This window comes from Mustela lutreola, chromosome 18, assembly GCF_030435805.1.
Source record: "Mustela lutreola isolate mMusLut2 chromosome 18, mMusLut2.pri, whole genome shotgun sequence".
In the NCBI taxonomy this organism is placed as follows: Eukaryota; Metazoa; Chordata; class Mammalia; order Carnivora; family Mustelidae; genus Mustela; species Mustela lutreola.
In genome coordinates, this window is record NC_081307.1 from 28,799,197 (window position 1) to 28,824,510 (window position 25,314).

Sequence of the window (25,314 nt, forward strand, 5' to 3'; positions counted from 1 at the left end):
AGACCCCGCAGCCCAGCCCCCTCCTGGAACTCTACTCCCCGCAGCTTTGATGACTGCCGATACACAGAAGCCACTCGGTCTGTTCTACTGTCTCCGGAACAATCTCACCTCGCTCTGTTTTTACTTAGACCCGGTTTCTTTTCTCTGACAAATCTTAGGAGTATTCGGATGTGAACTGAAAAGTAAACCCACAGGGAAAACATCCAGAACTCTTACATTTACTCTATGAAATGTCCTTCTCATTGAGGAATACATTCTCATCACCAAGGAGAACATCCACCTGGCCGGGTCCAGAGTCCTGGGAAACACCCATCAACAGCTCTTTCTTATTTCCAAGTCCTTTTCTTTTCTTATTTTTTTTAAAATTTTATTTGTTTATCTGACACACCGAGATCACAAGTAGACAGAGAGGCAGGCGGGGGTTAGGGAGGAAGCAGGTTCCCCGCCAAGCAGAGCCTGACATGGGACTCGATCCCAGGACCCTGAGATCATGACCCCAGCTGAAGGCAGAGACTTTAACCCACTGAGCCACCCAGGCGCCCATTTCCAAGTCCTTACACTAGCAGACTGAGCAAAGTGTGAAGTGCAGAGCTACTCGGAGATTCTGGATTTGAAGTCAGAGGTGCTGAGTTGAAATCTGGCTTCTTCCTGGGGTTCTCTGGCCATGGGCCTTTAAGAGAGCCCCTGAAAGGCAGACTCCAGAGAGTGTGAACGGTGGCAAGAGATCCTAGAGACACATGTCACGAGAAAATTCCCAGGCAACAGGCTACGTAGCATCATAACATCACTTAAAGTGAAATAACTTTAAGGAATTACTGTCACAGGGAGGCAAATGCTAGATGCTAAGGAATGACGCGCTTACATGTAGCATGATACGGCCTCTTGCCAAGTTGTATTGACAAGTGAAATCTGTTCACTGTATTTTCATGTAAAAGATCAGAAAATTACTTTAAACCAACAGCAGGTATAATCAAGCAATAACAAACATTTTAATTAAATTAAAATTAAAAGACTCAGGCCCCAGTATAGCATATTACAGTTTCTGGTTGTAAAGAGAGATTTAAAAAACTCTTGGTTCCTAAGCCTGACCATGAACGGATTGGATAAGCATCAAAGTCTCGTGCGCTTTCCGCACATTCTCCTTTACTTTTCGTTTTGTTCCCTGCGGACTGAGGGCTCGGTCCGCCCTGTATGTCTTTCGCACGTTCATCTGGGCGAACTGCTCCAGCACGACGTACAATTTATCACGCACGAACAATACGCAGCTCTTCAATTTGGTCTTTGATTTTACTTACACTTTTGAAGTATGAGGTATCAAGAAGGCGTGAAGATTTCGTAGCTGTGCTAAAATCACCATGAAGCTTGACCTTTTGGCGTCGTATCTGTCAGAAGAGAAGCGGATGAAAGCAGGAAAGGGCGCAGGCCAGTTGTCCCTGCACCGGATTCGAGAACCGCCCTCCTCCACGGGCCTTCCCTTACCTGAGGCCGATCTGCACCTGGGCCGTCTCCACGATGGTGACATCCCCATCACTGTAGGGAACATCTTCAGCTTCACTAGGCCTAGGGACAGGGCAACAGGGGGCGCAGGTGAACCGTTTATGAACATGGGTATTGACCGTCTCGGTTACTGTTTGCCACTTGCTGATTCTGAATGAAAATCTGAATTAACAGCACTTCTCCAGCCCCCAGGGTACCTGACCCCAGGGAAAAAATTACTCTTTTAGATCCTTCTTGATCTTTTCAAGAGGAGTCTGCCTGTGAGCCATTCAGGCAAAGACTTCCTGATGCCTGACTTTCCTGAGCCTCTCTGGGAAGGGGGGTGTCCCCCCCAATACCCCGAGATACATTCCAGGCTTCTAATAGACACAAGAGGTTCATGTTCCAAATGAGGAGTGGCCAACAACTCCAACATTCTCCTTAAAATTGAATTTTCAGTCTCCGAGCGGGTCAGATGGGAGGTTTCCGATACACTGGAATTTTCAGGCCCAACATTTCTTTAACGCCCACCACCCTTCCATGGCAGAGTGGACCCCCAGGCTAGAGCCCACACGCACGGCTAGGAGGAGGTAACCGTGTAACGCACAAGCGCTCCTGCGAGTCCTTACTGTTTGACGAAAGCTTCGTAGACGCCGCTGTCTCCAGCCACAGACTCGTCGGACACGGCGGCCGACACGCAGGCTGTCTTCTCCCCGAGCAGGTGGCTGGCTCTTCTTTTCGGTAATGATTTTTCCACATCTAGGGAGGGGAGAGCGAGCGTGCTAATTAGGATTTATTATTAGGAAAAGCTAAATGTAAAAATACACACGTGGCTTGGTTAGGAGCGATCCCAAAGACTTTGTATCTGGGAATCGAGGACGTCACTACCGGAGTGGACAGATGTGGCCGCTTCAAGGCATCCCGATGTTACAGAGGTCCCTGGGATGCCAGTTATTTTGATCATCATTTGAGAAAGAATACAGTTTCTCTCCGTCCGGAAACGCTTGAAGGGAAGCGATAAATGACACACATGGCTGTCGGTCCCTGGCTTCTCTCTGGTAGGGAGTCACTGCAGTCACCATCCGCCCGGTGGCAAGGAGCGAGCTGCATCCCTCAACTCTTAAAAGGTATTTCTGGAACAGAAAGCATCTAGCTACTCAATGGCAAGAAAGGTTTCTGCCTCTTCAGCTCCCCCCCTTCCCTCCACACATGTAGAGATGTAGCCCTCTACATCTCGCGGGCTACCATGCTAACAGAAGCTAAAGAAAAAAAAAGTCTTTGACTTATAGAATTCCTCACCAGCTAATACCATCAGGGGAAAAAAAAAAACAACAACTTTGTGCTACTGAATCTTCAGCACCAACTCCCACTTAACTTTTATCTCTAACTCATATTCCTACACTGTGTCCTGCGGTGAGCAGGGAGCGCTCGCTGAAAGCCACGTTCCTATGGAGTAAGCCTCGAGCCTGCAGCGCTCTTTCATCCGCGGGAGAGTGAGCCTGGATCAGGATTGCTATGCATCTCGCCCCCCTCCTGAGTCGTGACTTTACATCTTGTTAAGATGTTTAAGTTTTAACGCTTCAGATTACAGGATTGATTGCTGCATTTCCCTTTTTATTTCTGGCAGTGGGAATGCTTTCTCCTTGATGATCAAGTGCCTCTCTCTGCCCACCCCCCTTCGTGAGGGGTGAAGGTGATGACATGATTTATTGATTACCCCCGGGAATATCCGCAGCAGCTGAAATTGACTTTGACAATGACAGAGACTGAATGGAAGGACTTCGTAGTCATTCCGACGACGTGGTTTCTGTCCTCCAGCGGGGACTGGTGCCGGGGAGTGGGATGTGCATAAGGGAAGTCGGCTTGACCTGCAGAAGATTCCAGAGTGCTGAGGGAGAGCAAGCGGCGTCACGATCCTGGGCCACCCGACCCCCACACAGAGGTCAGACGCCCCTGAATGGGCTGAGTGCTGGTGATCTGACCTCTAGAGGATGAGTCTTTACGGTTAAATATATGCTTTTAGCTGTTTTCATGCATGGCTCTTGACATGCTTTCCAAAGAAAGCTCTCAGATATCCTTCCTTTAGGGTGACTGCTTTCTAAGGTAGCAGCTTTCTAATACAAGATGTGTTTGAAAAGTAAGAGCTCCATCCTGGAAGCTTTGGCGATGCTGTGTTCTCCGAGCAGACCAGAAACAGGAGCAAGGCTAGCGTCAGGCAAAGAGGCCCACGGACCCAGGTGGGGCTGGACCCTGGGCGATTCTTGTGCTGGTCTCCCGGTTCTCTGGCAGCCGGCTTCACGGACCAGCCCCTCCAAACTGACTGAGTGTTGAGAATGGGTCGCTGGGGAACATTCCAAATACACAAAGAGTGAAAACGGCTTTGACATGCTCAAGAGCCTTCAAGTCCAAAGCACAGAAAACACGCCACTTTCTTCTCTTGCCTCTTCTTATGCACTTTCATGTCAGCAGCCTGTGGTAGGAACCGGGCTTAGCACTGTCCTGTTTAACCGCACGCGGTGGCACTAATTACATGAACAGACTACTCGTGAACAGAATGCTGAGTGCCAGGCCCAGTTAGAGGCTGTCGCTGTGTTCTGGCACCCATCCTCCCAGTACCCTGCGAGGCAGGGACTCTATCATCCCCACTCTGCAGGTGAGAAACAACAAAGCGGAGGGCCTGGGTAACGTGCTTGTGCTCGCTAGAACCAGAGGATGCAGGTGCGGCTGGCTCCAGGGGCGGAAAGCACGGTCCGGCCCCCCCACTGCATCCTTCCTGGAGGCAGAAGGGAGGCCCCACTGCTGGCTTCTCTCGTCTGGAATCACTGAGAAAAGCCGTCTGCTCATTTTCTCTGACGTCAACGATGTCGTTGATACATCACTTGCCGCTGTGGCCCCTTCCAGGCAGTGCCAACCAAACCACACAGATGTCCCCTGTGCCCTCCAGGCCACCGGCAGGCGGGATTTCGGCCTTCAGGATCGGAAACCACACACACGTGCTGGGCTTGTCTCTCCCTTTAAACATCTAAACTGGCCAATGAGTTAAGACTTAGAATTCCCCAGACCAGAGACAGAAAATAAGGAGGCTTCCCAAAGCAGCAGAAAAGTACTTCTGAAGAGGCCTGGCCTCTTCTGTGTCACGGACACAGCGATGGGCACAGATCTGAGCAGGGCTCTTGGGGACCCGCACTGGGGCTTTTAGCTCGTGCTGCGTCTCAGGCTAGCTCCGAGGCAGACCACGGTCCTCGGGCCACAACGGTGCTTATCAGCCAACAAGGGTACCATCCTGTTCTTTACAACCATCTCTAATATATTGAGAGCTTCCGCCTTGCAAAGGGAAACAGATATTGAAGCAAAACAAAACAAAACTAAACAAAAACCGAAAAATGAAAACTCGCCCTCCGTTTCTGTCTCTGCATGCGAAGGCAGCGGCGAGGGCACGATGGGCGGCACTTTCCTGGGCTGCAACTAGCAGAGCGGCCAGCAGATGGCAGCCTAACACCACCACATCAGAATCCGCTCCCCCCAAATTCACTTCGGGAAGAAAGGGAGAGATGAGCCTGAAACAAAAATTGTATTTATACAGAATTCCCTGAGCAATCTAAACATTGAACCCTGATACTAATTAGCTGCTATGCTAATTGCCTTGGTTTTAATCTGTTTTAGGCCGACTTTTAAAAGAAAGCCCTCTTCTTTCGCCTTGTGATTTCAGAGCCCGAATCTATTTGGCGGTGTGAAGTGTGTTCACAAGACGTGTCCCCAGCCAGCTGCCACCGTACAAACAGGACGGTGGACTATAGGACAGCCACTTCGTGATTAAATCTATTTATTTGATAAAGAAAAAATGTCTAGTCTAGGTATATCAGTAAAAACTCCTTCTCAAATGAAGCCGAGAGAGAGAGAGAGAGAGAGAGAGAGAGAGAGAAGGGTGGCGGGTGGAGGGGAAGGAACCACAATTTGTTTCCATGGAAAAAGCAGCCCTCCCACCATCCTTCTTAAAATAATTAAGGGGGAGGAGCCGGAAGCAAAGGTCTCTGCTCACCTGCAGTTCCTTCATAGGACGGCTCCTGGGCACATTCCCCGAGGTCCTTATCCTCCGCGAGAGGCTGGGACACTCCTCCTGAATGAGAATCCAGCAAGATCTGACTTTCGCCGAGGCTGAGGTCTGCAAAATGGCCACTCAACTCACAGTCTTCAAAGTCAGCAGTGAACCGATGGAGAGGGACATCGTGAGCAGACATGGGGAACGTGCCTTCTAGAACCAAGGGAGAGCCGGGAGGGGACAGGGAGGAGAGGGAGGACCGTGAGGACAGGGACGTCACAGACTTGGGGGCCTCAGTCCGTGGGGGCGTGTGGCCTGCGGCCGCGGCTGCCGCCCCGCAGGGACCGCTCTGGCCAGGCTGGCTGGGGGACTTGACCACTTCGTTTTCATGGATGGTGGTGATGGGTCCGGAAGGAATGTAGCCGCCTTTCTCCTGCAGAAGGAGGTCCAGTTTGCACTGGTAATCCGTGTCCGTCTGGTCGCTCTGACTGGTGTAATAGAGCTCTCCGGAACTCAGGGAGCTGAGCGAGCCCCTGCTGGAGGTGTTCAGAGACCCCCGGCTGGAGGCCAGGGAGCCCAGGCTGCTCCCAGACGACATGGACAGGGTGCTGGCCGAGAGGCTGAGGGGAGAGGGGCCCTCGCTGTGAAAACTGGTATGACACAGAAACCCAAGCACGATGCCCACCGCCTCCTCCGCACCCCAGAAGAAAGGAACCCAGTGGCGCCAAATAGCATAATGACGGGGGGGGGGGCACAGAAAAATAACCCGTTATTATATTACCTATTGCCATGCTGACTCATGAACACTTTCAACCTGGCTCTCTACACAGCAACTCTGTTCTGACTAAAGACCGAGTCCCTTTTGCAAAAACCAAAGCCAAGAAAGTAAAATACCTACCGACAAATCTACCTCCACAGAAAGCCTGCAGCAAGCAGGCGAGTTAATAATAGGGAAGGGGAAAAACAGTGTATATGGTACGGAGTGCTACTGCAATTACTTTGGTTAAAGAATAAAGCTTTAAAACTTAACAGAGAACAAAGGCGAGCTGATGAAGACAGAGAGGCTTCACACAGGCCCCTGTCTCCCTCGGGGTGTGCGTGCTGAAGGAGTGAACACGGAGCTAACTCTTTTAAGGCAGATCTTTCTTTCCCCTCCCTTTTTAAAAGAAAGGGTGATCTGAAGAAATGTGTCATTTCCTAAGTATGTCTTCACAGCTAAAATATATAAACTGTATCTTCTTCCCACAATATCTTCCGCCTAGGACTTTGGGGTTTGTGGGGGGAAAAAATCTATGCAACTTTAAATTTGATCATCCAAGTTTTAATTTTATTAGCGTAACTATTTTATTTACTTTTTAAAAAATTTTTTATTTATTTATTTGAGAGAGAGAAAGACTGAGAAATCACAGAGGCAGAGGGAGAAGCAGACTCCCCATCGAGCAGGGAGCCCAATGTGGGACTCGATCCCGGGACCCTGGGACCATGACCTGAGCTGAAGGCAGACGCCTAACTGACTGAGCCAGCCAGGTGTCCCAATTTTATTCACTTTCTAATAGTTGAACATAAAGGGAAAAGTAACCCAGAATGAACCAAAACATGCCTGAATGTAGTCAAGAAAAACCTTTCCCTTAAGAACCAAGCAGGCTTACCTTTTAAGTTGTGAATGCAAACAAGTAGTCAATTTAGTACTTTCTTCAAGTTTCTGTAGGAGCTCTTTCCTTCGCTCTTCCAATTTCAATCTAGAAAAAAGAAACAGATATGAGTTTATTTCCACGTAACTACAATAAAACAGAAACTGAAGGAAAAGATTCTTATTGTACAAACATCATGTACCATGAGGGGGAAACACAAATGAATGAACAGGAGAGAAAACAGAGCCACCGACGAGAGGCAAAGTGGGCCAACCGTCCATGGCCACGCTTAGCGAAGAGGGAGATCTATTCCGAATCAATGTTTCTGAGAATCTAAAACATTTTAGTATTCTAAAATTTTCTTAAATGTTTGGTTTTTTTAAAATTATGTTATGTCAGTCACCATACAGTACATGTTCTGTGATTCAGTTTGTGTATAACACCCAAAGACTTGTGCTCTCACGAGGCATGGAAAGACAGCCAGGAGGAAAATCACAAACCACTAAGAAAGATCACAGAATCCTTCCACAGGCCTGGGATTTGGCCTAAAGTTACTAAAATACTTGACAGGAGTAACAGAGAACCATGAAAGACTGTCCTGAAGTGCTGGAATTGAGAAGGACTCTTCCCAACTGATACTCAGTGACAAAAATTCCAATCTTACTTTGATGAGAATTTCAGCAATTAAGAAACAAATTAGTCCATATTGCCAGGGTGAATTCATTTGGGCTTAACGGTTTCAACAAGGAAAAGACACAAAAGTGATTTCCCTTCCTACCCTATAGCACATCTCATTGTCTGCACCGATGATCACGAAATTTCATCCACATTCAACTGACCAAGGTTTTAAAAACTGAGGAGTGTTGGGGAACTGTGTATGTGAGTAAGTCATTTAAAAATGTATCAAGTGCACAGTCTATGTCACCTGTCTTTGGACATCCCTGGAATGAGCAGGTCCAGAGCGGTCAAGGACCACAGAACAGGACCGAGAAGACCACTGTGGTTTCTGGTGGATCTCCTGCTACTAATCGTGTGTCCTTAAATGAGTCACTTAGTCAAGGGGTCCCAGCTTTCTCATCTGCAAATTGGCGATTAAAACCCTACTGTGTCTGTCTGCTAAGGCTGTTACAGGGATCAAATGCAGTGATGTATGTAAAAGTGCTCTACAGACATCAAAACAAACCTTCCTGGTTCAAAGCCTCAGCATGCCTTGCAAGGTGGGCATATAAAAATTAGCTACTTTTCTTTGGAGAAAAATAAAATTTCCCTAATTTCTAACCTCTTTGAAATGTATGTTTTAAGCTGTAAGGAAACATGCCCATATTTTATTTATACCTACCTACCCTTTGAAGTGTCACCAACACAATTTCATTATATGTTAAAATAAAAAAAAAAAGCAATTCTTGTCATTTTGTTTAGTACTTCAAAGCATGATAAATTCTTAATTCCCAGCTTTCGAAGGTGTATTTTGGAAAGGAGTAGACGGTCCCTATTTTTTTAATCTCTTAAATATAAACAAAAACTCAACATGAAAAAAAAATTAATACAACTGAGATGAACTGAATTAGAAGGTAAAGGTCTGGAGAAAGGCCCCAAATCCACTAAAATCAATGTCTTCTGAAACAGGAGAAACACTTTTGAATTAAGTTCTAAAACGGAATACTGCACTAACTAATGAAGGCTTTCCTGGTGTGTTAAGGAGGCTTCAATAAGACATTAGTGTGTTTCATGCTGAAATTTTAAAATCCCTGTCTTCGTCCCAAGTGATGGTCCCCATTCTGGCCTCCTCAGGCCCACTGCTAAGGCCCTCTATGGCTTCGAGCTGCCGAGCCTGCCTTCATGTTCTTGTTGGTATGCTCCCCAGTCAGACCTGAAGCTCCTGGAAAGCACCAGCTCTTTCTCCCTCTTCTGCCGGGGCTGCCTGAAGAGCCTGGAGCCCCTCCTGGCACACCCTCAGGGCCGGTGGTCGGTGTTTCCAGATAACACCTGCCTTGGGAGAAGCACAAGGAAGGCACTCAGGAGCCCTTCCAGTGGGGTGGCCGTCTTTGATCGGGCACCCCACTCCCATCTCTGATGGAACCACGGAAGCCGGAAGTCTTCCGCAGATTCCGGGTGTCCTCTGTAGGAAGCATCCTGCCCTCACCAACATCCCCCTGACCAGGGATTACAAGAAACTGCTAATATCAGCCCCTTTGAGAGGGTGCGTCCCTGTCTCTCCAAGCCCTTCTCCACGGTGAGAAAGGATCTTCTCAACCTGGCCCCTAGAAGATTCCTTTCCTCCTGGTCCTACTGACCCACACTATCCATTCATCTGCGCTTCACAAGACAAAGGCAGCGTCTTCACACTGTCCTCTCTCTGCCCTTGTGCCCAGAGAGAAGCACCTGCCCGGTCTCTGCCTGATGAAGACCACCCAGAACATTCCACCTAGGGAAAATGTCATGTCATCTGTAGAAGTAAGAAGTGCCTTTTCCATTAAAAAAAATGACACTCATACCCCCAACCTACTTGCTTTAAAATTTTTTCAGAATCAGAGACAGAAACATTCACATAATTAAGAAACAATTAAGACATGCTGGCACGAAGACAAAGCTCTCAAGCAAGAGAATACAGAGCTGTGAGAATATGAATCTGAGAAAATACGGAGCAACGTTATGGTCTCATCAGCTACAGTGTTCTGCAGCACAGAAGTTTTGGAATTTCAACAGCTGTATGGCAAGGACACGGAAGATGGTCCCACACAGCAGATATTTTAAATTTGAGAGTGACTCGTGCTTGCTGGTGGTCCCTCATGGTGAGCATCTCCCTCTCCCCCAAAGTGCTTTATGGGGGGCTTCGTCACGGCCATTTGAGCGCTTGGCCCGGGTGCAGGGCGGTGCTGGCGGCACACACGGCTGGGGGCCTCTGGGGTCAGGTGAGCTCAGCCCCGAGGAGACCACCTTGTGGCGCTGACTCAGACTCTTGCCCGAGGCCACCCCTGGAATCAAGAGAAGCCCGTCATGCTAATGGCAAACGGGACCCATTTGGGAGGACGCAGAAGTGCTCTGTCTGGCAGCTGGGGAGGAGCCAAGAGGAAACGTAAGGATTTAGAACTGGCAAAGCACGATTTGTTTCATGATGAAATGAGGTTTTACACGGTGAATCGTATTTCCCAGAAGCCTCTCCCGACACCACTGTACCCAGCCTGAGGACGCAGGCTGGGTACAGAAGCACTCTCTTGTCCTCTGGGCACCCCATTTCAGTTCAATAGTAACAATAAATGGAAGAGAAACACTGTGTGTGCACGAGGGGGCAGGAAATAATGATCAAGAAATGTAAGAGAGTACGGGGGGCAGAGGGCAAAGTCACACCACTGACAACAGCCACCCGGCCCAAAGCCGCGCTGTCCGGGTGTACCCAGCAAATACAGGACACGGTGCTCCCTTCAGCCGGTGGCTCTGCTCTTCTGGATGCATGAGATGCTGGGCCGTCCCGCATCCACAGAGAGCAGCGAGACAATGTCAAATTGCTCAAGCAAGAAAGCATTCGTCCCCTCAAGCTTATACGACAACATAATGACGGGATTTGGTTTCCGGCCACCAAGCAACACATGACAGATACAAAACACAACTGTACACACGTCCCTTTTTGCCAACAGCCAATTGTGGGAGACAGGGCCAGGCAGGTATCGGAAGTTAGAGGGACTTTCAAACTGCTTCCTTATTCCCCATCTGACACAAACCCCACGGTCTGTCTGGATCTCACTAAGTATACAATTATTTTATGTAAGTATTTCACAGCTCCTCTTCCCGAAGGGCTCAAACGCACTCTTCCTGCTGGAATTTGGACAGTTATTACATGTACTACGCACAAGCCAAGGTATAAAAGCCAGAACCAAGGCACTTAGGAACGAACTGTATTTTTAATGTTACTTCACCAGTCATTTTTGAAGCTCTAGCCCTAATAATGGATATCACGCCCATAAAACCTGGTTAAAACGAACACACACAGGGTGCCTGGGTGACTCAGTGGGTTGGGATCAAGCCCCACATCAGGCTCGCTGCTCAGCAGGAAGCCTGCTTCCCCCTCTCTCTCTGCCTGCCTCTCTGCCTGCTTGAGATCTCTGTCTTCAAATAAATAAATAAAATCTTTAAAAAACAAAACAAAACAAAACAAAAACCCGAACACACACTTGTCTTCTCACTCCCGGAACAAATCTAAAGGCTGCTTCCAGGCCCTTCCCGGGTTCACACACCACAGAGAACAGAAGAGAGGCGCTCAGTGCGTTCTGTACATCTAATGGGAACACTTAGTGTGACACTGGACGCTAATGCCCTTGCTGCTTCCTATGTGCGTCACACAAAAGCTACTCGTTTCGTCCTATTTACTGGCGATTAGAAAACTTTTATCCTACAAACTGAAGATCTATAATCACAGACAGGACATCAAGGTAACTCAGGAAAGCAATAGAATTCTGCCCTCTCTCCCTTACATTTTGCTCCTCTGGTCTCTGTGCGGTGGATCGTCCCCCGCCAGCCTCGCTCACGCCTGCTGTGAGGGTGAACCTTCAGTCGGCACCACCAGAAACGACCAGCAACATCCGAGATCTTTCCTCCTACCGCTCCCCCCACCACACTTCCAAGATTCCGATACCATGTAGACACACAGCCCTCCACATTCACAGAGGACATGGAATTTGAAGGCCAGAAGCCATGAAGTTTAAAAAAAAAAAAAAAAAAATCAATTGGATTACGGGTGGGTGTTTTAAACTTACTTCTGGGCCACCTGAAATGATACGGATGTGACCTTCCATCCTGTCCTCCTGGGACAGGCAGTGCACCTGGACTGCTGGCCTATAGAACAGAAGGCTGTGCGGGGGTCCGAGCGACCTCAGGGCTGTGGCTGGAACAGGGGCGGGGCCACACCCGCCAGTGAGGCTGGGACCCGGGGCGCCCTCGCCCATGCCTCAGCAGCAAACGCCCACACGTTCCCCTGCCTGACCCTGCAGCTGATCCGCTTACAGAACCGGATTTTCTCAGATTCGTGATCCTTTCGCACCTTCCCCCAGAAAGATCAGAAAACCACGACAGGGGTTTCCCTTTACATTTTCACCTGCTTTGCAGGAGGGGCTCAACTGACAAACGCAATCCCAGGAAACATTCTGTGACCTGTTAAGATATCAAAGGGAGCAAGCTGTCTTTCCCTTGTGAAACGAAAAGCAATAAACTTTTGCATTCTTGTGAGTCATAAACCCCCGAGTAGGAAGCTGCCACCACTGTAACAGCCCAGATAATGTTCCTTATCAGAGTGCGATAGTTTATAGCCATTGTTATCAGACTCGGTCCGTGATGGACTGCATTCCTGGTTTTATGTCAACATTCCTTACTTGTTCAACATCTGTCCCGGGCATTTTCGCGTTCCTAACCGACAGAAGAACTGGGACTGCAGCCCGGACCGAGGGGTGGGGGGGCCTTACTGCCCTACGGAGAGAAAGTCCCTTGGGGTCGGGGCTCCATCCACGGAGAAGAGATGTGATGGAGGTTTCCAGAGACCCGGGGCACCGGGCATCCAGGCCCAGCCCAGGTGCGCGCACATGGTCTGCTGCATCCTTGTTCCCAGGGACCAGAACGAACCTCTCGGCCAGGGCCCGGCTCGGGGGACCCCGCACGGACAACAGCTCCTCCTCCAGCCGCTGCCTCTCGGCCTCCAGGCGCTCCAGCTCGTCGCGGGAGCGCTTCTGCGGGGTGACGAACTGCAGCTCCTTCAGAAGCTCCTCCTTCTCGTGGATCAGCATCAGCTTCTCCTTCTCGATGTCCAGCGCCCCGGGCCATGTCTCGCTGTCCAGTTTCGACAGTTCGATTTTTAGGTTGGCCGTACTAAAAATAAAGCGGTGGGGGGGAGGGGGGGGTGGAGGCTTAGAACTCTCCAGAAAGTGAGAACACAAAGCAGGCTCAGTTGGGAGGGGCTGCTGGAGGCTTGCCGTCCTGACTTCCCACGGAGGCCGGGGAAGAGGAGCACCCCCGTCCGTCCTCCAGGCCCTGGGCCTCACTCGACACTGGCTCTCGTCGGCCGCCTTTTCCTCACCTTTCCCACAGCTGCAAGCACCGGCCTATCTGAGAAAAGAGTGAAGGTCAACGTACACTGAAGCTTAAAAGCCAGGGAGCTCTGGGAGCTGCGGGTGCCACCCCGATGTGTGATCACCTGTGCAGGGTGACAGGAGGGTCACCTGGAGGGCTTCCGTTTAAAAAAAAAAAAAAAAGGAAAAAAAAGGTAAATAATGTCTGAAGCGACACTATTACAGATGTTTTGTTCCTCTGGGTAAAGACGCTGGCCCCCAGTAAAACGGTAGTCCCGCGGTGGGATGGGCAGCAACTGGGATATCAGGCAGTCAGGGAAGGATGAGGGGAGACGAGACAGCAGTGGCTTGGCCAACCAGTGTTAAAGCAAGTCAATCCAGCAGGTTCCACATGGCCAAGGAAAAGGGAGCAGCCCTGCCCTCCCCGGCCTCCTCCACCCGAACCCGCCTTCAGCGAGCTATGCGGTGTGAAATCAGTGTCTACACTGCTTACTAAGTGCTCACTGACCAGCCCTGTAGACGTGACTGCACGGACGGGGGCGTCTTCCGTCCGGCACTGGGTGCACCCTCCCCAGCGTGGACGGGCAGCTAAGGCAGCCCCAGTGGAGTGATGGCCGGTGCTGGAGCGCGGGCGACAGGGATGGGAGGTGGAGAAGGAAATTCCAGCGGAGGCGAACATCACTGGTTTCGTAGTTTTGCCTGACCTCGGATTACACCATGCCTCAAGCTAAGCGGTCAAGTTAGCTTCTGACAGAATGAGAACGTTCTGACATCCCCGAGATCAACGACTTGCTCTGGGGGCACCGTGTGGACTATCGGGAGGGTTCACAAGGCAAATCATGAACACAGCTGATGTTGGTCCAGGGAATCTAGATGCCCACATGGGAAAAAAAAAAAGCTGAATGATCCCTGCGGATACTGTTACAGCACATACCAGTATACGAAAAACAGAAAGAGGGCATTTGATTTTCCTTTTTAATGGAAGAAGTTGTAGAAGGGAGGAAAAAAGGTAAGCAAAATCACGTCATCAGGACAAAGATGGAAGTATAGCTACGTTCTTGCACCATAGTTTCTTGTCTGAGTTAAAGAGAAAAGACCGTCCTCTCTCACTGGCACTGCATGTACAACGTGCTTCTGATGTCCACCCCAGCGCCTGCTCTCATGGCAGAGGTAACATCAGCCATTCTTCAGCCAGAACCACAAAACTAAACACAACTGTCTCAAAGTGCTAGGAAATTAATCATCAAAATGCTAAATAAGCATGAGATTATGAGCTTCGTTAAGCACACGAAACGAAGGCTGGAGGAGAAAACAAGTTTCAGGGAAACACAGCCCGTGTCTTAGAACTGAGGAAGAAAAGCATTTGCAACATATGCATAAACGCTTGAGGTTTCCCTTCTCATCAGCATTGCTAGTAACTTTAAATAAAACCCCAAATGAGAACGGGGCAGCAAAGCAACCAAATGGGAAAGAACCCATGTCTTGAGCTTTGATGCAACTGAATTAAGAACTGAACCAGGAGCGACAACATAATGAAGGGAAGAGAGGCATCTATTACTTGTGGGATCGGGCATTAGGTGGGTCTTGGGTTTTATTTGGAAAGGGTACACCAGATCTGGGGACCAAAATATGATGAAGATTTCCAGGTGCACCTAGGAAGAGAAATGCTGTGTAAGCTCCAGATGGAAAAAGCCGTTCGCAGCCAGACGAACGCAAAAGCTCCAGCTGGTCCCAGCTGGTCCAAGGGAGGTCAAGTTGAGCCCCAAAGAACAAAGAACCCAGGGGCACGAGGCCTGGTTCTCCAAAATTAATTGAGTTCCGGCCATTCTCCTTCAAAATGCCAGGCAGAGATGCTGGGCTTTGTTTACAGCAGAACCCAGGAGCTGTGGCTGCTGCTGGGTTGGTATACTCACAGAGGGCCACAAACAGTACCCACCAGAGGTTTCCACATCACGGGGCCACAAAACCACAAGGAGTCCTCAATTCTTGGTGGTGGGCAAGGCATTACCTAGGGCTCTGAGAAGCAGCCAATAAAGTATACACAATTCTTGGATAATCTACCTAGGAAAACTTACAGGCATTGAAATTAGCTGAGTGCAATGCTGTTCAGAGAATCCAAGTGACTTGCTCAAGCACACGTGGTTAGTAATCTGTAGAACAAAGCTTACGGGTTTTGTTCTTTTTTTCAGTCATCAAAGAACCAAGTAATATTAGTAAGAGAGGTTACAAAGAGGCAAATATCGTATTTAGACAAATCAAATAATTGTTTTGTTAAAGCCAGATAACCTCCAAGAACTTCAGCTAATTACTTTTAAATAATCCGCATCACCAATGACAATGGATAATACTTCATTATCTATCTGATGGTCCTGTGATAGCAAACTGTGACCTTCTAGCAGGTTCTCAGCTGAGCCTTCCATGTTCTCAAGGAGGAACATGGTAACCTTCTCGGTCGCCTACAGGGTGGTAGTACAATTTTTTCCCCTAAATAATAAATCATTTTTTCCTTCCTAAATAATAAATCAAAGCATTTTTAAACTCTAAAAAGGAAAATAACGAAATCAAATAGAATAGCATGACCGTCTCCCTCAAAATGAGCAAGGCGTCCGTATTATGAAAACAAGTTGAGCGTGTCTGCTGGATGAGGAGGGAGAAGTCTCCTGAGCCTTCCCCAAGCAGAGTTACAAGGTGAGGAGAAGAAAGCACAGGGTTCCCAGGGTCTAGAGGATAAACGAGGGAAACAGGAATCTCTTCCCCTTTGCCCTGAAAGTCAGTTGCCAGAACAGATATCTCAGCATCTTCCAGAACGTTGGCGGGAACTCTTCCCTCAAAGCAAAGGAATTACAGCTATTTACCTAGAGGTTCTCGGCCACTGTCAAGTCCTCTACCCAAGCCACTGTGCCACCATTCTACCTGAGAAACTGATCTTCCCACTTCTACTTGGGAGTAAGTACTGGACACGCTCTAAGCTTCTTTCTTCCAGAAGAGAAGGGGCAATGTCATGCGCACGCTTCTCACTAATTCTCCCTGTCCTTCAGCCGTGGGGGGGAAAGAGCGAGCAGAGAGGGTGGTCTGCAACCCTTACATCTAAAAACCCTCAAGAGAAACCTTGGTAAGAGGGCATTGGGGAACACCCAGCAGATGTCACTATAGGAATAAAGATTAATTCTGGGAAAGAAAACACTGAACGCGGAAGAGCTCCCCTTTTGTTACCTTCTTTTGGCTTCTTCATACTGTAGGCTCAGCCTGACCTTTTCAGCTAAATTTGATCTACTTCTCACTCCGATCTGGTAAATAAAGAAAAGAGAAAAAAAAGTCAATTAACTCTGCTAATGAATGAAGGTAAACTGCTTTTGTTTCTAGGAGGCACAAGTAATTGGAAAACTAAAGAAGATGGTCTTGAAATTGGGAACACCAGTTTTAAAAGGCACTTACTTTCTAGTCTCAGTAGGGGCAAAACATTTCTTTTTAATTCAAGCTTGTCTGTTTTTCAAAGACCCTTTGAACATCATTTTCTCCACACATTCAATTCAAGATAAAAAGTATTATGTCAATGTTTCTGGTATCTCAGAGTTTACGAAGGGTGTACAGGTCAATAAAATTTATGAACTGAAACTAATTTCCTTGCCTCCTTGAGCTCAAATTCCATCATCTAGCTTCTAAATGCAAAAACCATAACCTACATAACTTCAAAAACTCATTTTTCAAGCAGGTAAGTCTTATTGTTGATCTCTATCTGGTTCATTTTCATAGCAGAGAACTCAAGGAAGTAAGAGAGAACACAAAAATAGCAGTGAATGAACTAGAAAAGTAAGTATCCAATGAATAGCATTCCAAAAAGAGAATGCAAAAGCAGTTAACAGGAGTCAAGCCACGGCAAGGATCTTCAAATCCTGAGCATAAACCTCAATTTAAAGTTTTAATATAAATAACCTTTGATCTACAAAAAATATTTTTTAAGGCGTATTTTTTTGTTTCTCATTAGCCTCAATGTTTAATTGAAAAGATCTAAATTTTGAAGACCTTAAATGTAATAGGAAAAACTTAAATTCTCATGCATCTCTACCCTTTCAACAACATCTCCGTATAAATACAGTCTGAGAAAATTTGAACCAAGTCGTTCACATGGACAGATCCTGATACGCTTGGCACCCAGACAGAAAAGGTAAGACTCCGGGTTTTTAAAAGCAATCTAGGAGGCAGAAATGGTGACTCCACACAGCTGTGAGGCAAACTACTTCGCTAGCTCCTGTCCCACTTGCCATCCATCCTGTAATTCGGGCTCGTCAAAGACAGTGCTAGGGCCAACCCTTCCCCACGGATAACTTACGTCTCCAGAAATGCTTGTCTGTGACCCGGCGTCAAGGGTCTGTCTGGAGAGAGATAAATTCGAGTTCACAGGACTGGATCTCAGGTCTGGCTCGGACGTGCCAATGCTCTGATCCAAGTGGAACCGCTCCTGCAGCTTAGCCAGACTCTGTTCAGGAAACACAAAGTCCGACCTAGAGCTTAACACTTAGACGCAGAACCTTGCCAGCGGGTCAACTCAAATCAAGAGACGCAATCTCAATAGAAAAAAACGACTTTATTTTAACAGGTACTTATCACTTTAGATTACTGAATAAATAAGATGAGACTATCATTTTGCACAAATCCATGTGTGACTCTGGAAGTATCTGAGATAATCATAAACAGGTTATCTTACCTTCCCCAAGACAGCCCGGGAATTACTCCTGCTGTGCGTAATGGCATCTTTATACACGATACATGCATTTCTTGTTTTTAAAATTTCATTGAAAAGAGCTCTATTTTAAAAAGACACGTTTTCACTTCTCATTTCATACAGCAGGAATTATGGAAACATGGACTACCTATAATGCAATCTCATTGCAGATACAGCAAGAAAACTTCCTCTGCAGCAGACTCCTGGAATGATGCTTTTCGCACATCGGGATGGAACCCAAGGGATTATCGGCTCCCACTACCCAAGGGCCAGGAGTCCCAGTCCTGGCGGCTGATCCAAGCTTGCTGTTGCACCCACACTTAGTAAACTGAGCTTACTTTAACAAGAGGACGTGAGCAAGGGACAGTGTTAAGAAGGAGAAAAAAATCTTAGCTACGCTGCTACCAACCCAGATTCCCCTCTTAAAACACTAATAAAAATGGTCAGAAACTCATTATTACTAACTTTAAGAAAAGCCAGGATTTAATCCTGACAGTGACAATTCTTATAATAAAAAATGAGAAATGTCCCCCCAAATTAGAAATTTCAGAGATCTGATAGGTGCTTTTTACCTAAACTTCTTTATTTTCTTTCAGAGGAGTATTTAGGCAAAATGCCTGTGTGAGAGGGATAAAACTCAAGCAGTCCCATCAAATAATATACTATAGAAAAGAACAAAGAAATCTTTTAGTGACTCTGGGCAATTCTTTTCCATTTTTTCATCAGTACGGTGAAAAGACAAGTATTTTTTTAATCTGTCCGTGTCGACCATGCTCCTCATCAAATTAGTAGGTCAGGACTAGCATGTTTTTTGATGAAAAAGAAGAGACTAGAAAATCAATTCAGACCACGTTGCTAGTATTAAGAAATAAGTATTAAGAGATACAGTGTGTGGGGGCACCTGAGCCTTCGGCTCCAGTCGTGATTCCAGGGTCTTGGGATCAAGCCCCATATTGGGTTCCCTGCTCAGCGGGAAGCCTGCTTCTCCCTTTCCCTCTCCCCCTGTTTGTGTTCCCTTTCTCGTTGTGTCTCTCCCTGTCAAATGAATAAATAAAATCTTAAAAAAAAAAAAAGAAAGAAAAGAAATATGGTGTGTGGGTGTGTGTGTGTCCCAACATAAAGTATATGTGCTGCCGAAGCGAGCACTGTGTGTCCCAACATAAAGACACTGGTGTGTGACTGGGTTGTCATTAGAATATATCTCTTACAGTGGTTCATGGTCAAAGAGCTCCGAAAGTCATAGAAGCTCCCACTTAATGTCCCTCTCAGCTCTAATGCTGATTGCCCTACCTACTAATTAATTGTTTTTTATACTTTAGGTAATTGAAAAGGAATCTAATCTTTTAATTTAATCTGGTCTGTATATAAATCCAAATTTCTTCTTTATAGGAACAGTTAAAGATAACCTCCAATTGCTGAATTATAAAGTTCCAATGTAAATTTGCTCAAGCTCTCAACTTTTCCCAAAGGACCTGTGATGTGCATTTTAGGAATTACTCATTTAATCACCAAGATTATTGTGGAACAAAACAAAAATACCTCCAAATAAATTTTTCTATGTTTCATATATATATTTAAAACCACATACTCTAGAAGCAAGGCTGCCTAGGTTTAAACCACAGTCCTACCACTTCTGCGCTGTGTGACTTGAAGTTGCTTAATTTTTTTTGTATTGCAATTTCCTGTCTGTAGGTAAGGATAATACTAGCCCATCTCCAGGGTTGCCATCAGAATTAAATGCGCTACTTTCATGCGAGGCAGGGAGAAGATGGCCCAACACACAGTCAGAGCTCAGAAGGATTTGCTATTAATACTATTATCTTTTCTATTTGATCTCTTCTTGCAAGTTATTTCAAAATTTCCTAAAGGCAAAATTATAGGTGTTTAAGAATATGTACCTATGTTCTGTTAACATTTTGAAAACTGACATTGAAGTAGTTGACTCTAGTATTTAAAAGTAGCGTTTCTACTAAGAATGCGAACATTGCCACTGGCTCTAACATTTTTCCTAAATCGCAGACGAAATCCTTACTCAGAGCTCCAAATATCTGAAATACAAAGAATTCTCGGGCCTTGTGATGAGTACGGGATGGAGGGAAGGTGAAGAAGAAGAAGAGACACACTCTTCAGAAAAAAGGAAAAAAAAAACCAACCCGACTCTACTTACTGAAAATAGGTATTTAAAATGCAGGATACTGATCACTGAGTGGTTGTTTCTTTTGCACACAAGGCTGGATCAGCATATAGGAACCCAGGAACCCACAAATTTACCTCCAACACCACCTGCGGCCTCAGTGCCTAGGCCAAAGTCTGTCTGAATGAGGCAGCATAAGTAAGGGCCATCCAGACTCTGATGGAGAACTTCTGCCTCCACTAGAGTTTCTGGGGCCCCAGAGGGTAGGTGTCTGACTTAAAATATGTTTTGCAACATACCTGCATCAGATCTTGCTTTTCTTTTTCTCCTGAGCTAATAGCCTTTCTGATAGATTTCAGTTCAGTTAGAATGGCTTTGGCTTCACTAAGTTCATAGCCACTCTGGCCTCCGGACATTTTTTTATCTATTCTGTTGAGCAAAAAAAGAAAAGAGGAAAAAGGTCAAAGAGGGTTGACAGAGTACAAGTTAAGCTAACAGTCTAGGAACTGGTTTTCGGGTTGTCACAGCTGGCTCATGATTCTCCTATTTGCCTCCCACATACCAGGACCATGTTCTCGAGCGGATTGCTCCTCCTGCTTTCTCTTCCAACCACTTCAGCACTCGCCCACCACCCACCTCATGCCCTCTCCGTTTCTCATCAACTTCAGGCTCAGTCATTTTGTCTTCAATTGTTTTGGATGACGCCACCATGGGCCAACCTCTTAAGCCTGACCTCCACCCTGAGGAGGGTTCAGGCCTTGGGGAAAAGATCTAGCAGGACAGAAGTAACAATAAACTGAAAAGCTACAGGAAGTACAGGATTCCTCCTGGTTGCCTAATTTTACATAGGCCATAATGTCTGTGCCAAACCAAGCACAGCGCCTACGGGCTGGCAGGCCTTTCCACAGTGCAAGTGATTATTATTTATACTAGTGCATATCCTACAATATTTGGATCGTGTGGTTAGTTTCTTCTTTTAAAATATATGAAAAGTACTTGTTCTGCTTTTATGACCGTTAGGAGTTGAGATTAAACTGTTTGCCTTGTTGACGAGTTCAAATCTAGGAATAAGGCAGAAGGCAGACGTGTTCATCTGACAACTAATGTTGAATAAAAAGCTCTTCAAGTAGTTCATTTTTCACATCCCCCAGATCTGCTCACCAAACGTCCTTACAGTTTGCATGGATGGCACCCTATGTCAGGGGATTTCAAGTCTAATTCTTTGCGGTAGAAGGACCCAACTGAATTACCTAGGTTTGTTTTGTTTTGTTTTTGTTTTTGTTTTTGTTTTTTTTAATGGTTTAACAGTGTCCTCATTCTCACTCTCTTGGTTCTCTCCGACCACCGATGCTGTCCAGGATTCATTCTGAATACAACTTGGGGTTCCCCTGAAGAGCATACAGCTACGCCTCTGCCCCAACAGCCAACGACTCTCATTCTTGGACATAGTCTTAGTCTTATCCACAGAAATATGGCACCTATTATGCCATGGAGAACTGGCTCTGAGCTCATTTGGTTTAAAACATTTAATGATTTATATTTATTTCTATGATGTGAAAACAAAAACAAAAACAAAAAACCACCACCAACAATGCCATCTTACTCTTCCAAAGTTTACTCAAGCAAGTACAGTTGGCAGATAACGTTATTTCCCCGTGTACTATTTTAGTAAGTATTTTATTGTTGCCAAACAAAGTCTTAGCCTAAGAAAATAAAAGGAATTTCATCATAAGGTTATTTGATAACAAAAGTAAGTACAACTAATGAAGTCAGTGAATTAAACAGTGCTGAGCACAGCCAGTGTTTAGGGCTGAAAGGGACCCTAGAGATCTACTCATCATGCTTCCTCTAAGTGAAAAAGCAAGACCAGAAGATTTAGGCACCTTTGCCCCTAAACTGCATAAACACTTCGTTAGTAGGGGTGAACAGTCCTCAAAATGACATATTCAGGCTCAGGGCTCTTACGCTATTACACTTTGAATATTTGATTTAAAAAAGCATAGGCAGTACTTCAAATATTGATTAATTCCATTTATTTGGGAAGGGATTTATCAGTGAAATTGTTGACTCCCCTAAGTATTATGTCTACTTACCTAGTTGAGGCAAAAGTCTTATTTTAATTAAAACAAAACAAAACAAAACAAAACTGTGCGATTTCATGAAATAGCTGTGAACACAAGACTCTCGGACTGTGTCAAGGTGAATTTCTAAAGCCCAAATGATTTCTTCCTATTTGTGCAAAACCTTCGGAATCTGAGAGTTAAAACTAATCTTTAAGTAAAAAATCAACTTTAGCACTTAAAAACAAAGGCAGGACTACTTTAAGACTGCTCATTTTCATTTCAGAGAGCTTTAAAACTAGATTAAAATGTCTTGGCTAACCACTGCTCCGTCTGGGGCTAACCACAAACAAGGACAAGTCAGGTCAACTCAGCGCCTGCCCCCAGTGTCGCCCCACCCCCACCGGGGAGCCCTCCGGTCTTTCTCTGAGTCCTTTGGCCTCCCCTGAGCACCTCTGCTTTCCTCCAACTAGTGCTTTTCCCTTTAGCTCCACGTTTCTCCTTTTCTCCTCAATTCTACATCTTCCACATTTTCTCTTTTTTGACCCTGACCAGAAGATAAAGTCAAACCAAATATTAGCGTTATTTGCTGATTTTTAAAACAAAGTACTGTGTTTTTCTGTTTTTAATTTGAGAAATACAATTTTATATTCCTCCCTAAAAAAAATTTTTTAAGGTCCCCCCCCCCTCAGGGGAGAGGTTCTGAGTACTGAGTACTGAGTATTATTAATTTCCTCTATATCTTAGTCTCTTCCAAAAGAGAGGAGAGTCCCATTTGCATGCCTTCCTTGGAGAATATGTGCCCCACCCTGAGCCAGATTTTCACAGGCCAGGTATACACTTTTGGCTGGCTGAGTGTTTCACTTCTCATTTTCCACTTCTGAGTAAATGCCGAAGGTGACAAAGCAGAAACGTCTTGGCCATATCTGTCTACGTATATGCTATGCTACGGTCTAGGCCAAAGTCAACTCCGAAACCACAGACAGAAATGAATAATGCAGAGAATAAAACTCCATTCATTTATCCAGAATAAACTCTTGTACTTAGTAAAATGAAAGCTGGAGTTCAAATTACATTATAGCTCCAGATTTGGCAAAAATAGCCCATCCCATTGTGAATAAATGAAAAGTTACAAAAGCCTACAGTAGTATTCTATTTAAATCCTTTCAGAAATATATTTTCTGTCAAAACCCCAAGGAAAAGTCTCTTTATAGTATCAGGAATGTGGTTTCTTGAAAAGTATGGTCTCTGGGTTCAATCAATTACTAGTCAATGTTCTCGTAGTATGGTGGTTAACATTTGAATGAAAACAGCTTTATTTTGTCTATAGTTAGGATCAACAGGAGAGGTCTCTGATGTTAGATATCATATCTTTCTGGCTCTCGGTTCAAGGGATTAGAATCATTGCAAGAGAATGCCTGAATTTCTACAACAAATGTCTATTGTTTTCTTGTGGAATGTTATTGACAGATTCTTAAACATGCCTTGGATTCCTATAAAAATGGCTTGCAAGCAAACTGCTTTAAAACAATACAGCATTGTTATATCAATATAACAAAACAGCAAGTTTGGCTAACCTTTAATCCCGGGTGGTGACATGAGTTACAACTTCATGTGCCTTAAAAATGTTTACCATAAAGCTAAACATTTCATAGGGCTCTTCAGAGTTCGCTCTCTCTCTCCATTCCCACCACAAAGCCCTCCTTTATGTGACACGCAATTACCAAGTATCACACTGATGTCATTCTAGGTCTGCTCAGTTCTTCAGGGGAGCTCTGAAGCTGGCTGAGGTTCTTAGAACACAGCCATCCCCGAGAACGACCTACAGATCGCTCAAAGTATATACCTAGACGGAGACCAGAAATAGGTATTTTTTTAAAAAGCTCCTCAGATGATTCTAATATGCAGTCAGGTCTGAGAAGCACTAGGACAGGAGCATCTGAAAGAATAAAATACTGATGATTACATGAGGTGAGCGGCAAAAAAGAAGAGGAGCCATAAGACCCTTGTCTGAAATCAGCCATGTGACGCTGGTCAAGAGTCAGGACTGGTGTTCGGAGCTGTAACCCGTCGTGCAAACACACAGAACAACCAGCTTATGTCTGCCTGGCCAACAAACACGGGGTCTTGAAAAGGGATAATGCCCTGTTGCCTTGGATTGCCGCGGGGCGGGGGGACGCACAGGCCATCAGGAATGCTCTATAAACACTGGCCCACAGCTGGCACAGAGGAGGGAAGTAAAAACAGCAACAAAACCCCAGCTGAATGCCTTTTGAGGGATAATGCCTTCCATCCTCTCTGTGGTCATGCGGCTGGGAAAACCATCAGCTTCTTGCCTCACATCAGAGACCCTGGGGTGGGGGGCGTGAGCGTTGGAAAGCCCGGGGAGTTTGTCAGGGTTTAACGGGGCAGCCCCTTGTCAGCTGGGAGAATAGGGGCTTCCAGGGGCTGGGAAGAGGGCAGAAGATTCCAGAATCCACTACCCTCTGCCTGTCTGTATCTTCCGTAGCCTGGCCCAGTGTAGAGTCAGGCCGTGGCTCATCAGACATGACTACAAAACTGGAAAGGAGAGAAGGAATGCGGCAAGCAAGGAACCCACTCGAGCTTGATTTGCTCCCTGAGATCAGCCCCGGTTAGGGGGTGCCTGGGGCTGACAAAGAGGCAGAGACATGCCTCCCACCCAGGCTCCAGGCAGCAGAGGCTCAAGCTGTCCAGCTGCGAGAGCCCAACATGGCGGTGCTGACCTCAACCTGAGAGGCGGCCGGTGGGCGCCCACACACAACGTGAGGCTTCTCACTGCTTTCTTTGACTCTTGATGATGCATAAAACGTTAGACCTTTTCAAAGTATATAGATTTTTCCAAGGTTTTTGTTGGTTGGTTGACCATTTTTTTTGTTTTTTGGTGTAGAGCTCAGAGCTTTTTACTTTATGTTTCTTTGAGACATCTCTTAGGTAGAATGGGCACTTCTATTTTCTTCGTAGGAGTTAGGGGGCTTTGAGCTATTCTCAATTTCAGTATTTTCATACTCACTGTTGCAATGTTTCAAAGCCTTGTTCTTTATACAGCAATTCTTGCTTCATTTGTGAGAGTTCTCTCTTCAGCTTTTTAACCTTTGGCGAGAAATCAATGTAAATAAGAATGTTTGTAAATAATTAGCAACGCTGTTTTAGAAGACAGTCTAACGGTAAACTATTAAA

At 46.1% G+C, this 25,314-nt stretch overlaps 1 protein-coding gene across 2 annotated transcripts in view; it reads right to left on the bottom strand.

The window, feature by feature from the left end:
- WWC2 (WW and C2 domain containing 2) overlaps positions 1-25,314 on the bottom strand; it is a 203,810-nt gene that overhangs the window by 53,085 nt on the left and 125,411 nt on the right. For both annotated transcript variants that reach the window (XM_059156229.1, XM_059156230.1), the window contains exons 5-14: positions 25,148-25,227; positions 20,356-20,485; positions 17,530-17,676; positions 16,413-16,486; positions 12,757-12,999; positions 7,165-7,254; positions 5,516-6,135; positions 2,106-2,235; positions 1,480-1,560; positions 1,296-1,382 (exon numbers count right to left, since the gene is read on the bottom strand). In XM_059156229.1, coding sequence (XP_059012212.1) covers positions 1,296-1,382; positions 1,480-1,560; positions 2,106-2,235; positions 5,516-6,135; positions 7,165-7,254; positions 12,757-12,999; positions 16,413-16,486; positions 17,530-17,676; positions 20,356-20,485; positions 25,148-25,227 — 1,682 coding nt within the window. The remainder of the gene's footprint in view (positions 1-1,295; positions 1,383-1,479; positions 1,561-2,105; positions 2,236-5,515; positions 6,136-7,164; positions 7,255-12,756; positions 13,000-16,412; positions 16,487-17,529; positions 17,677-20,355; positions 20,486-25,147; positions 25,228-25,314) is intronic.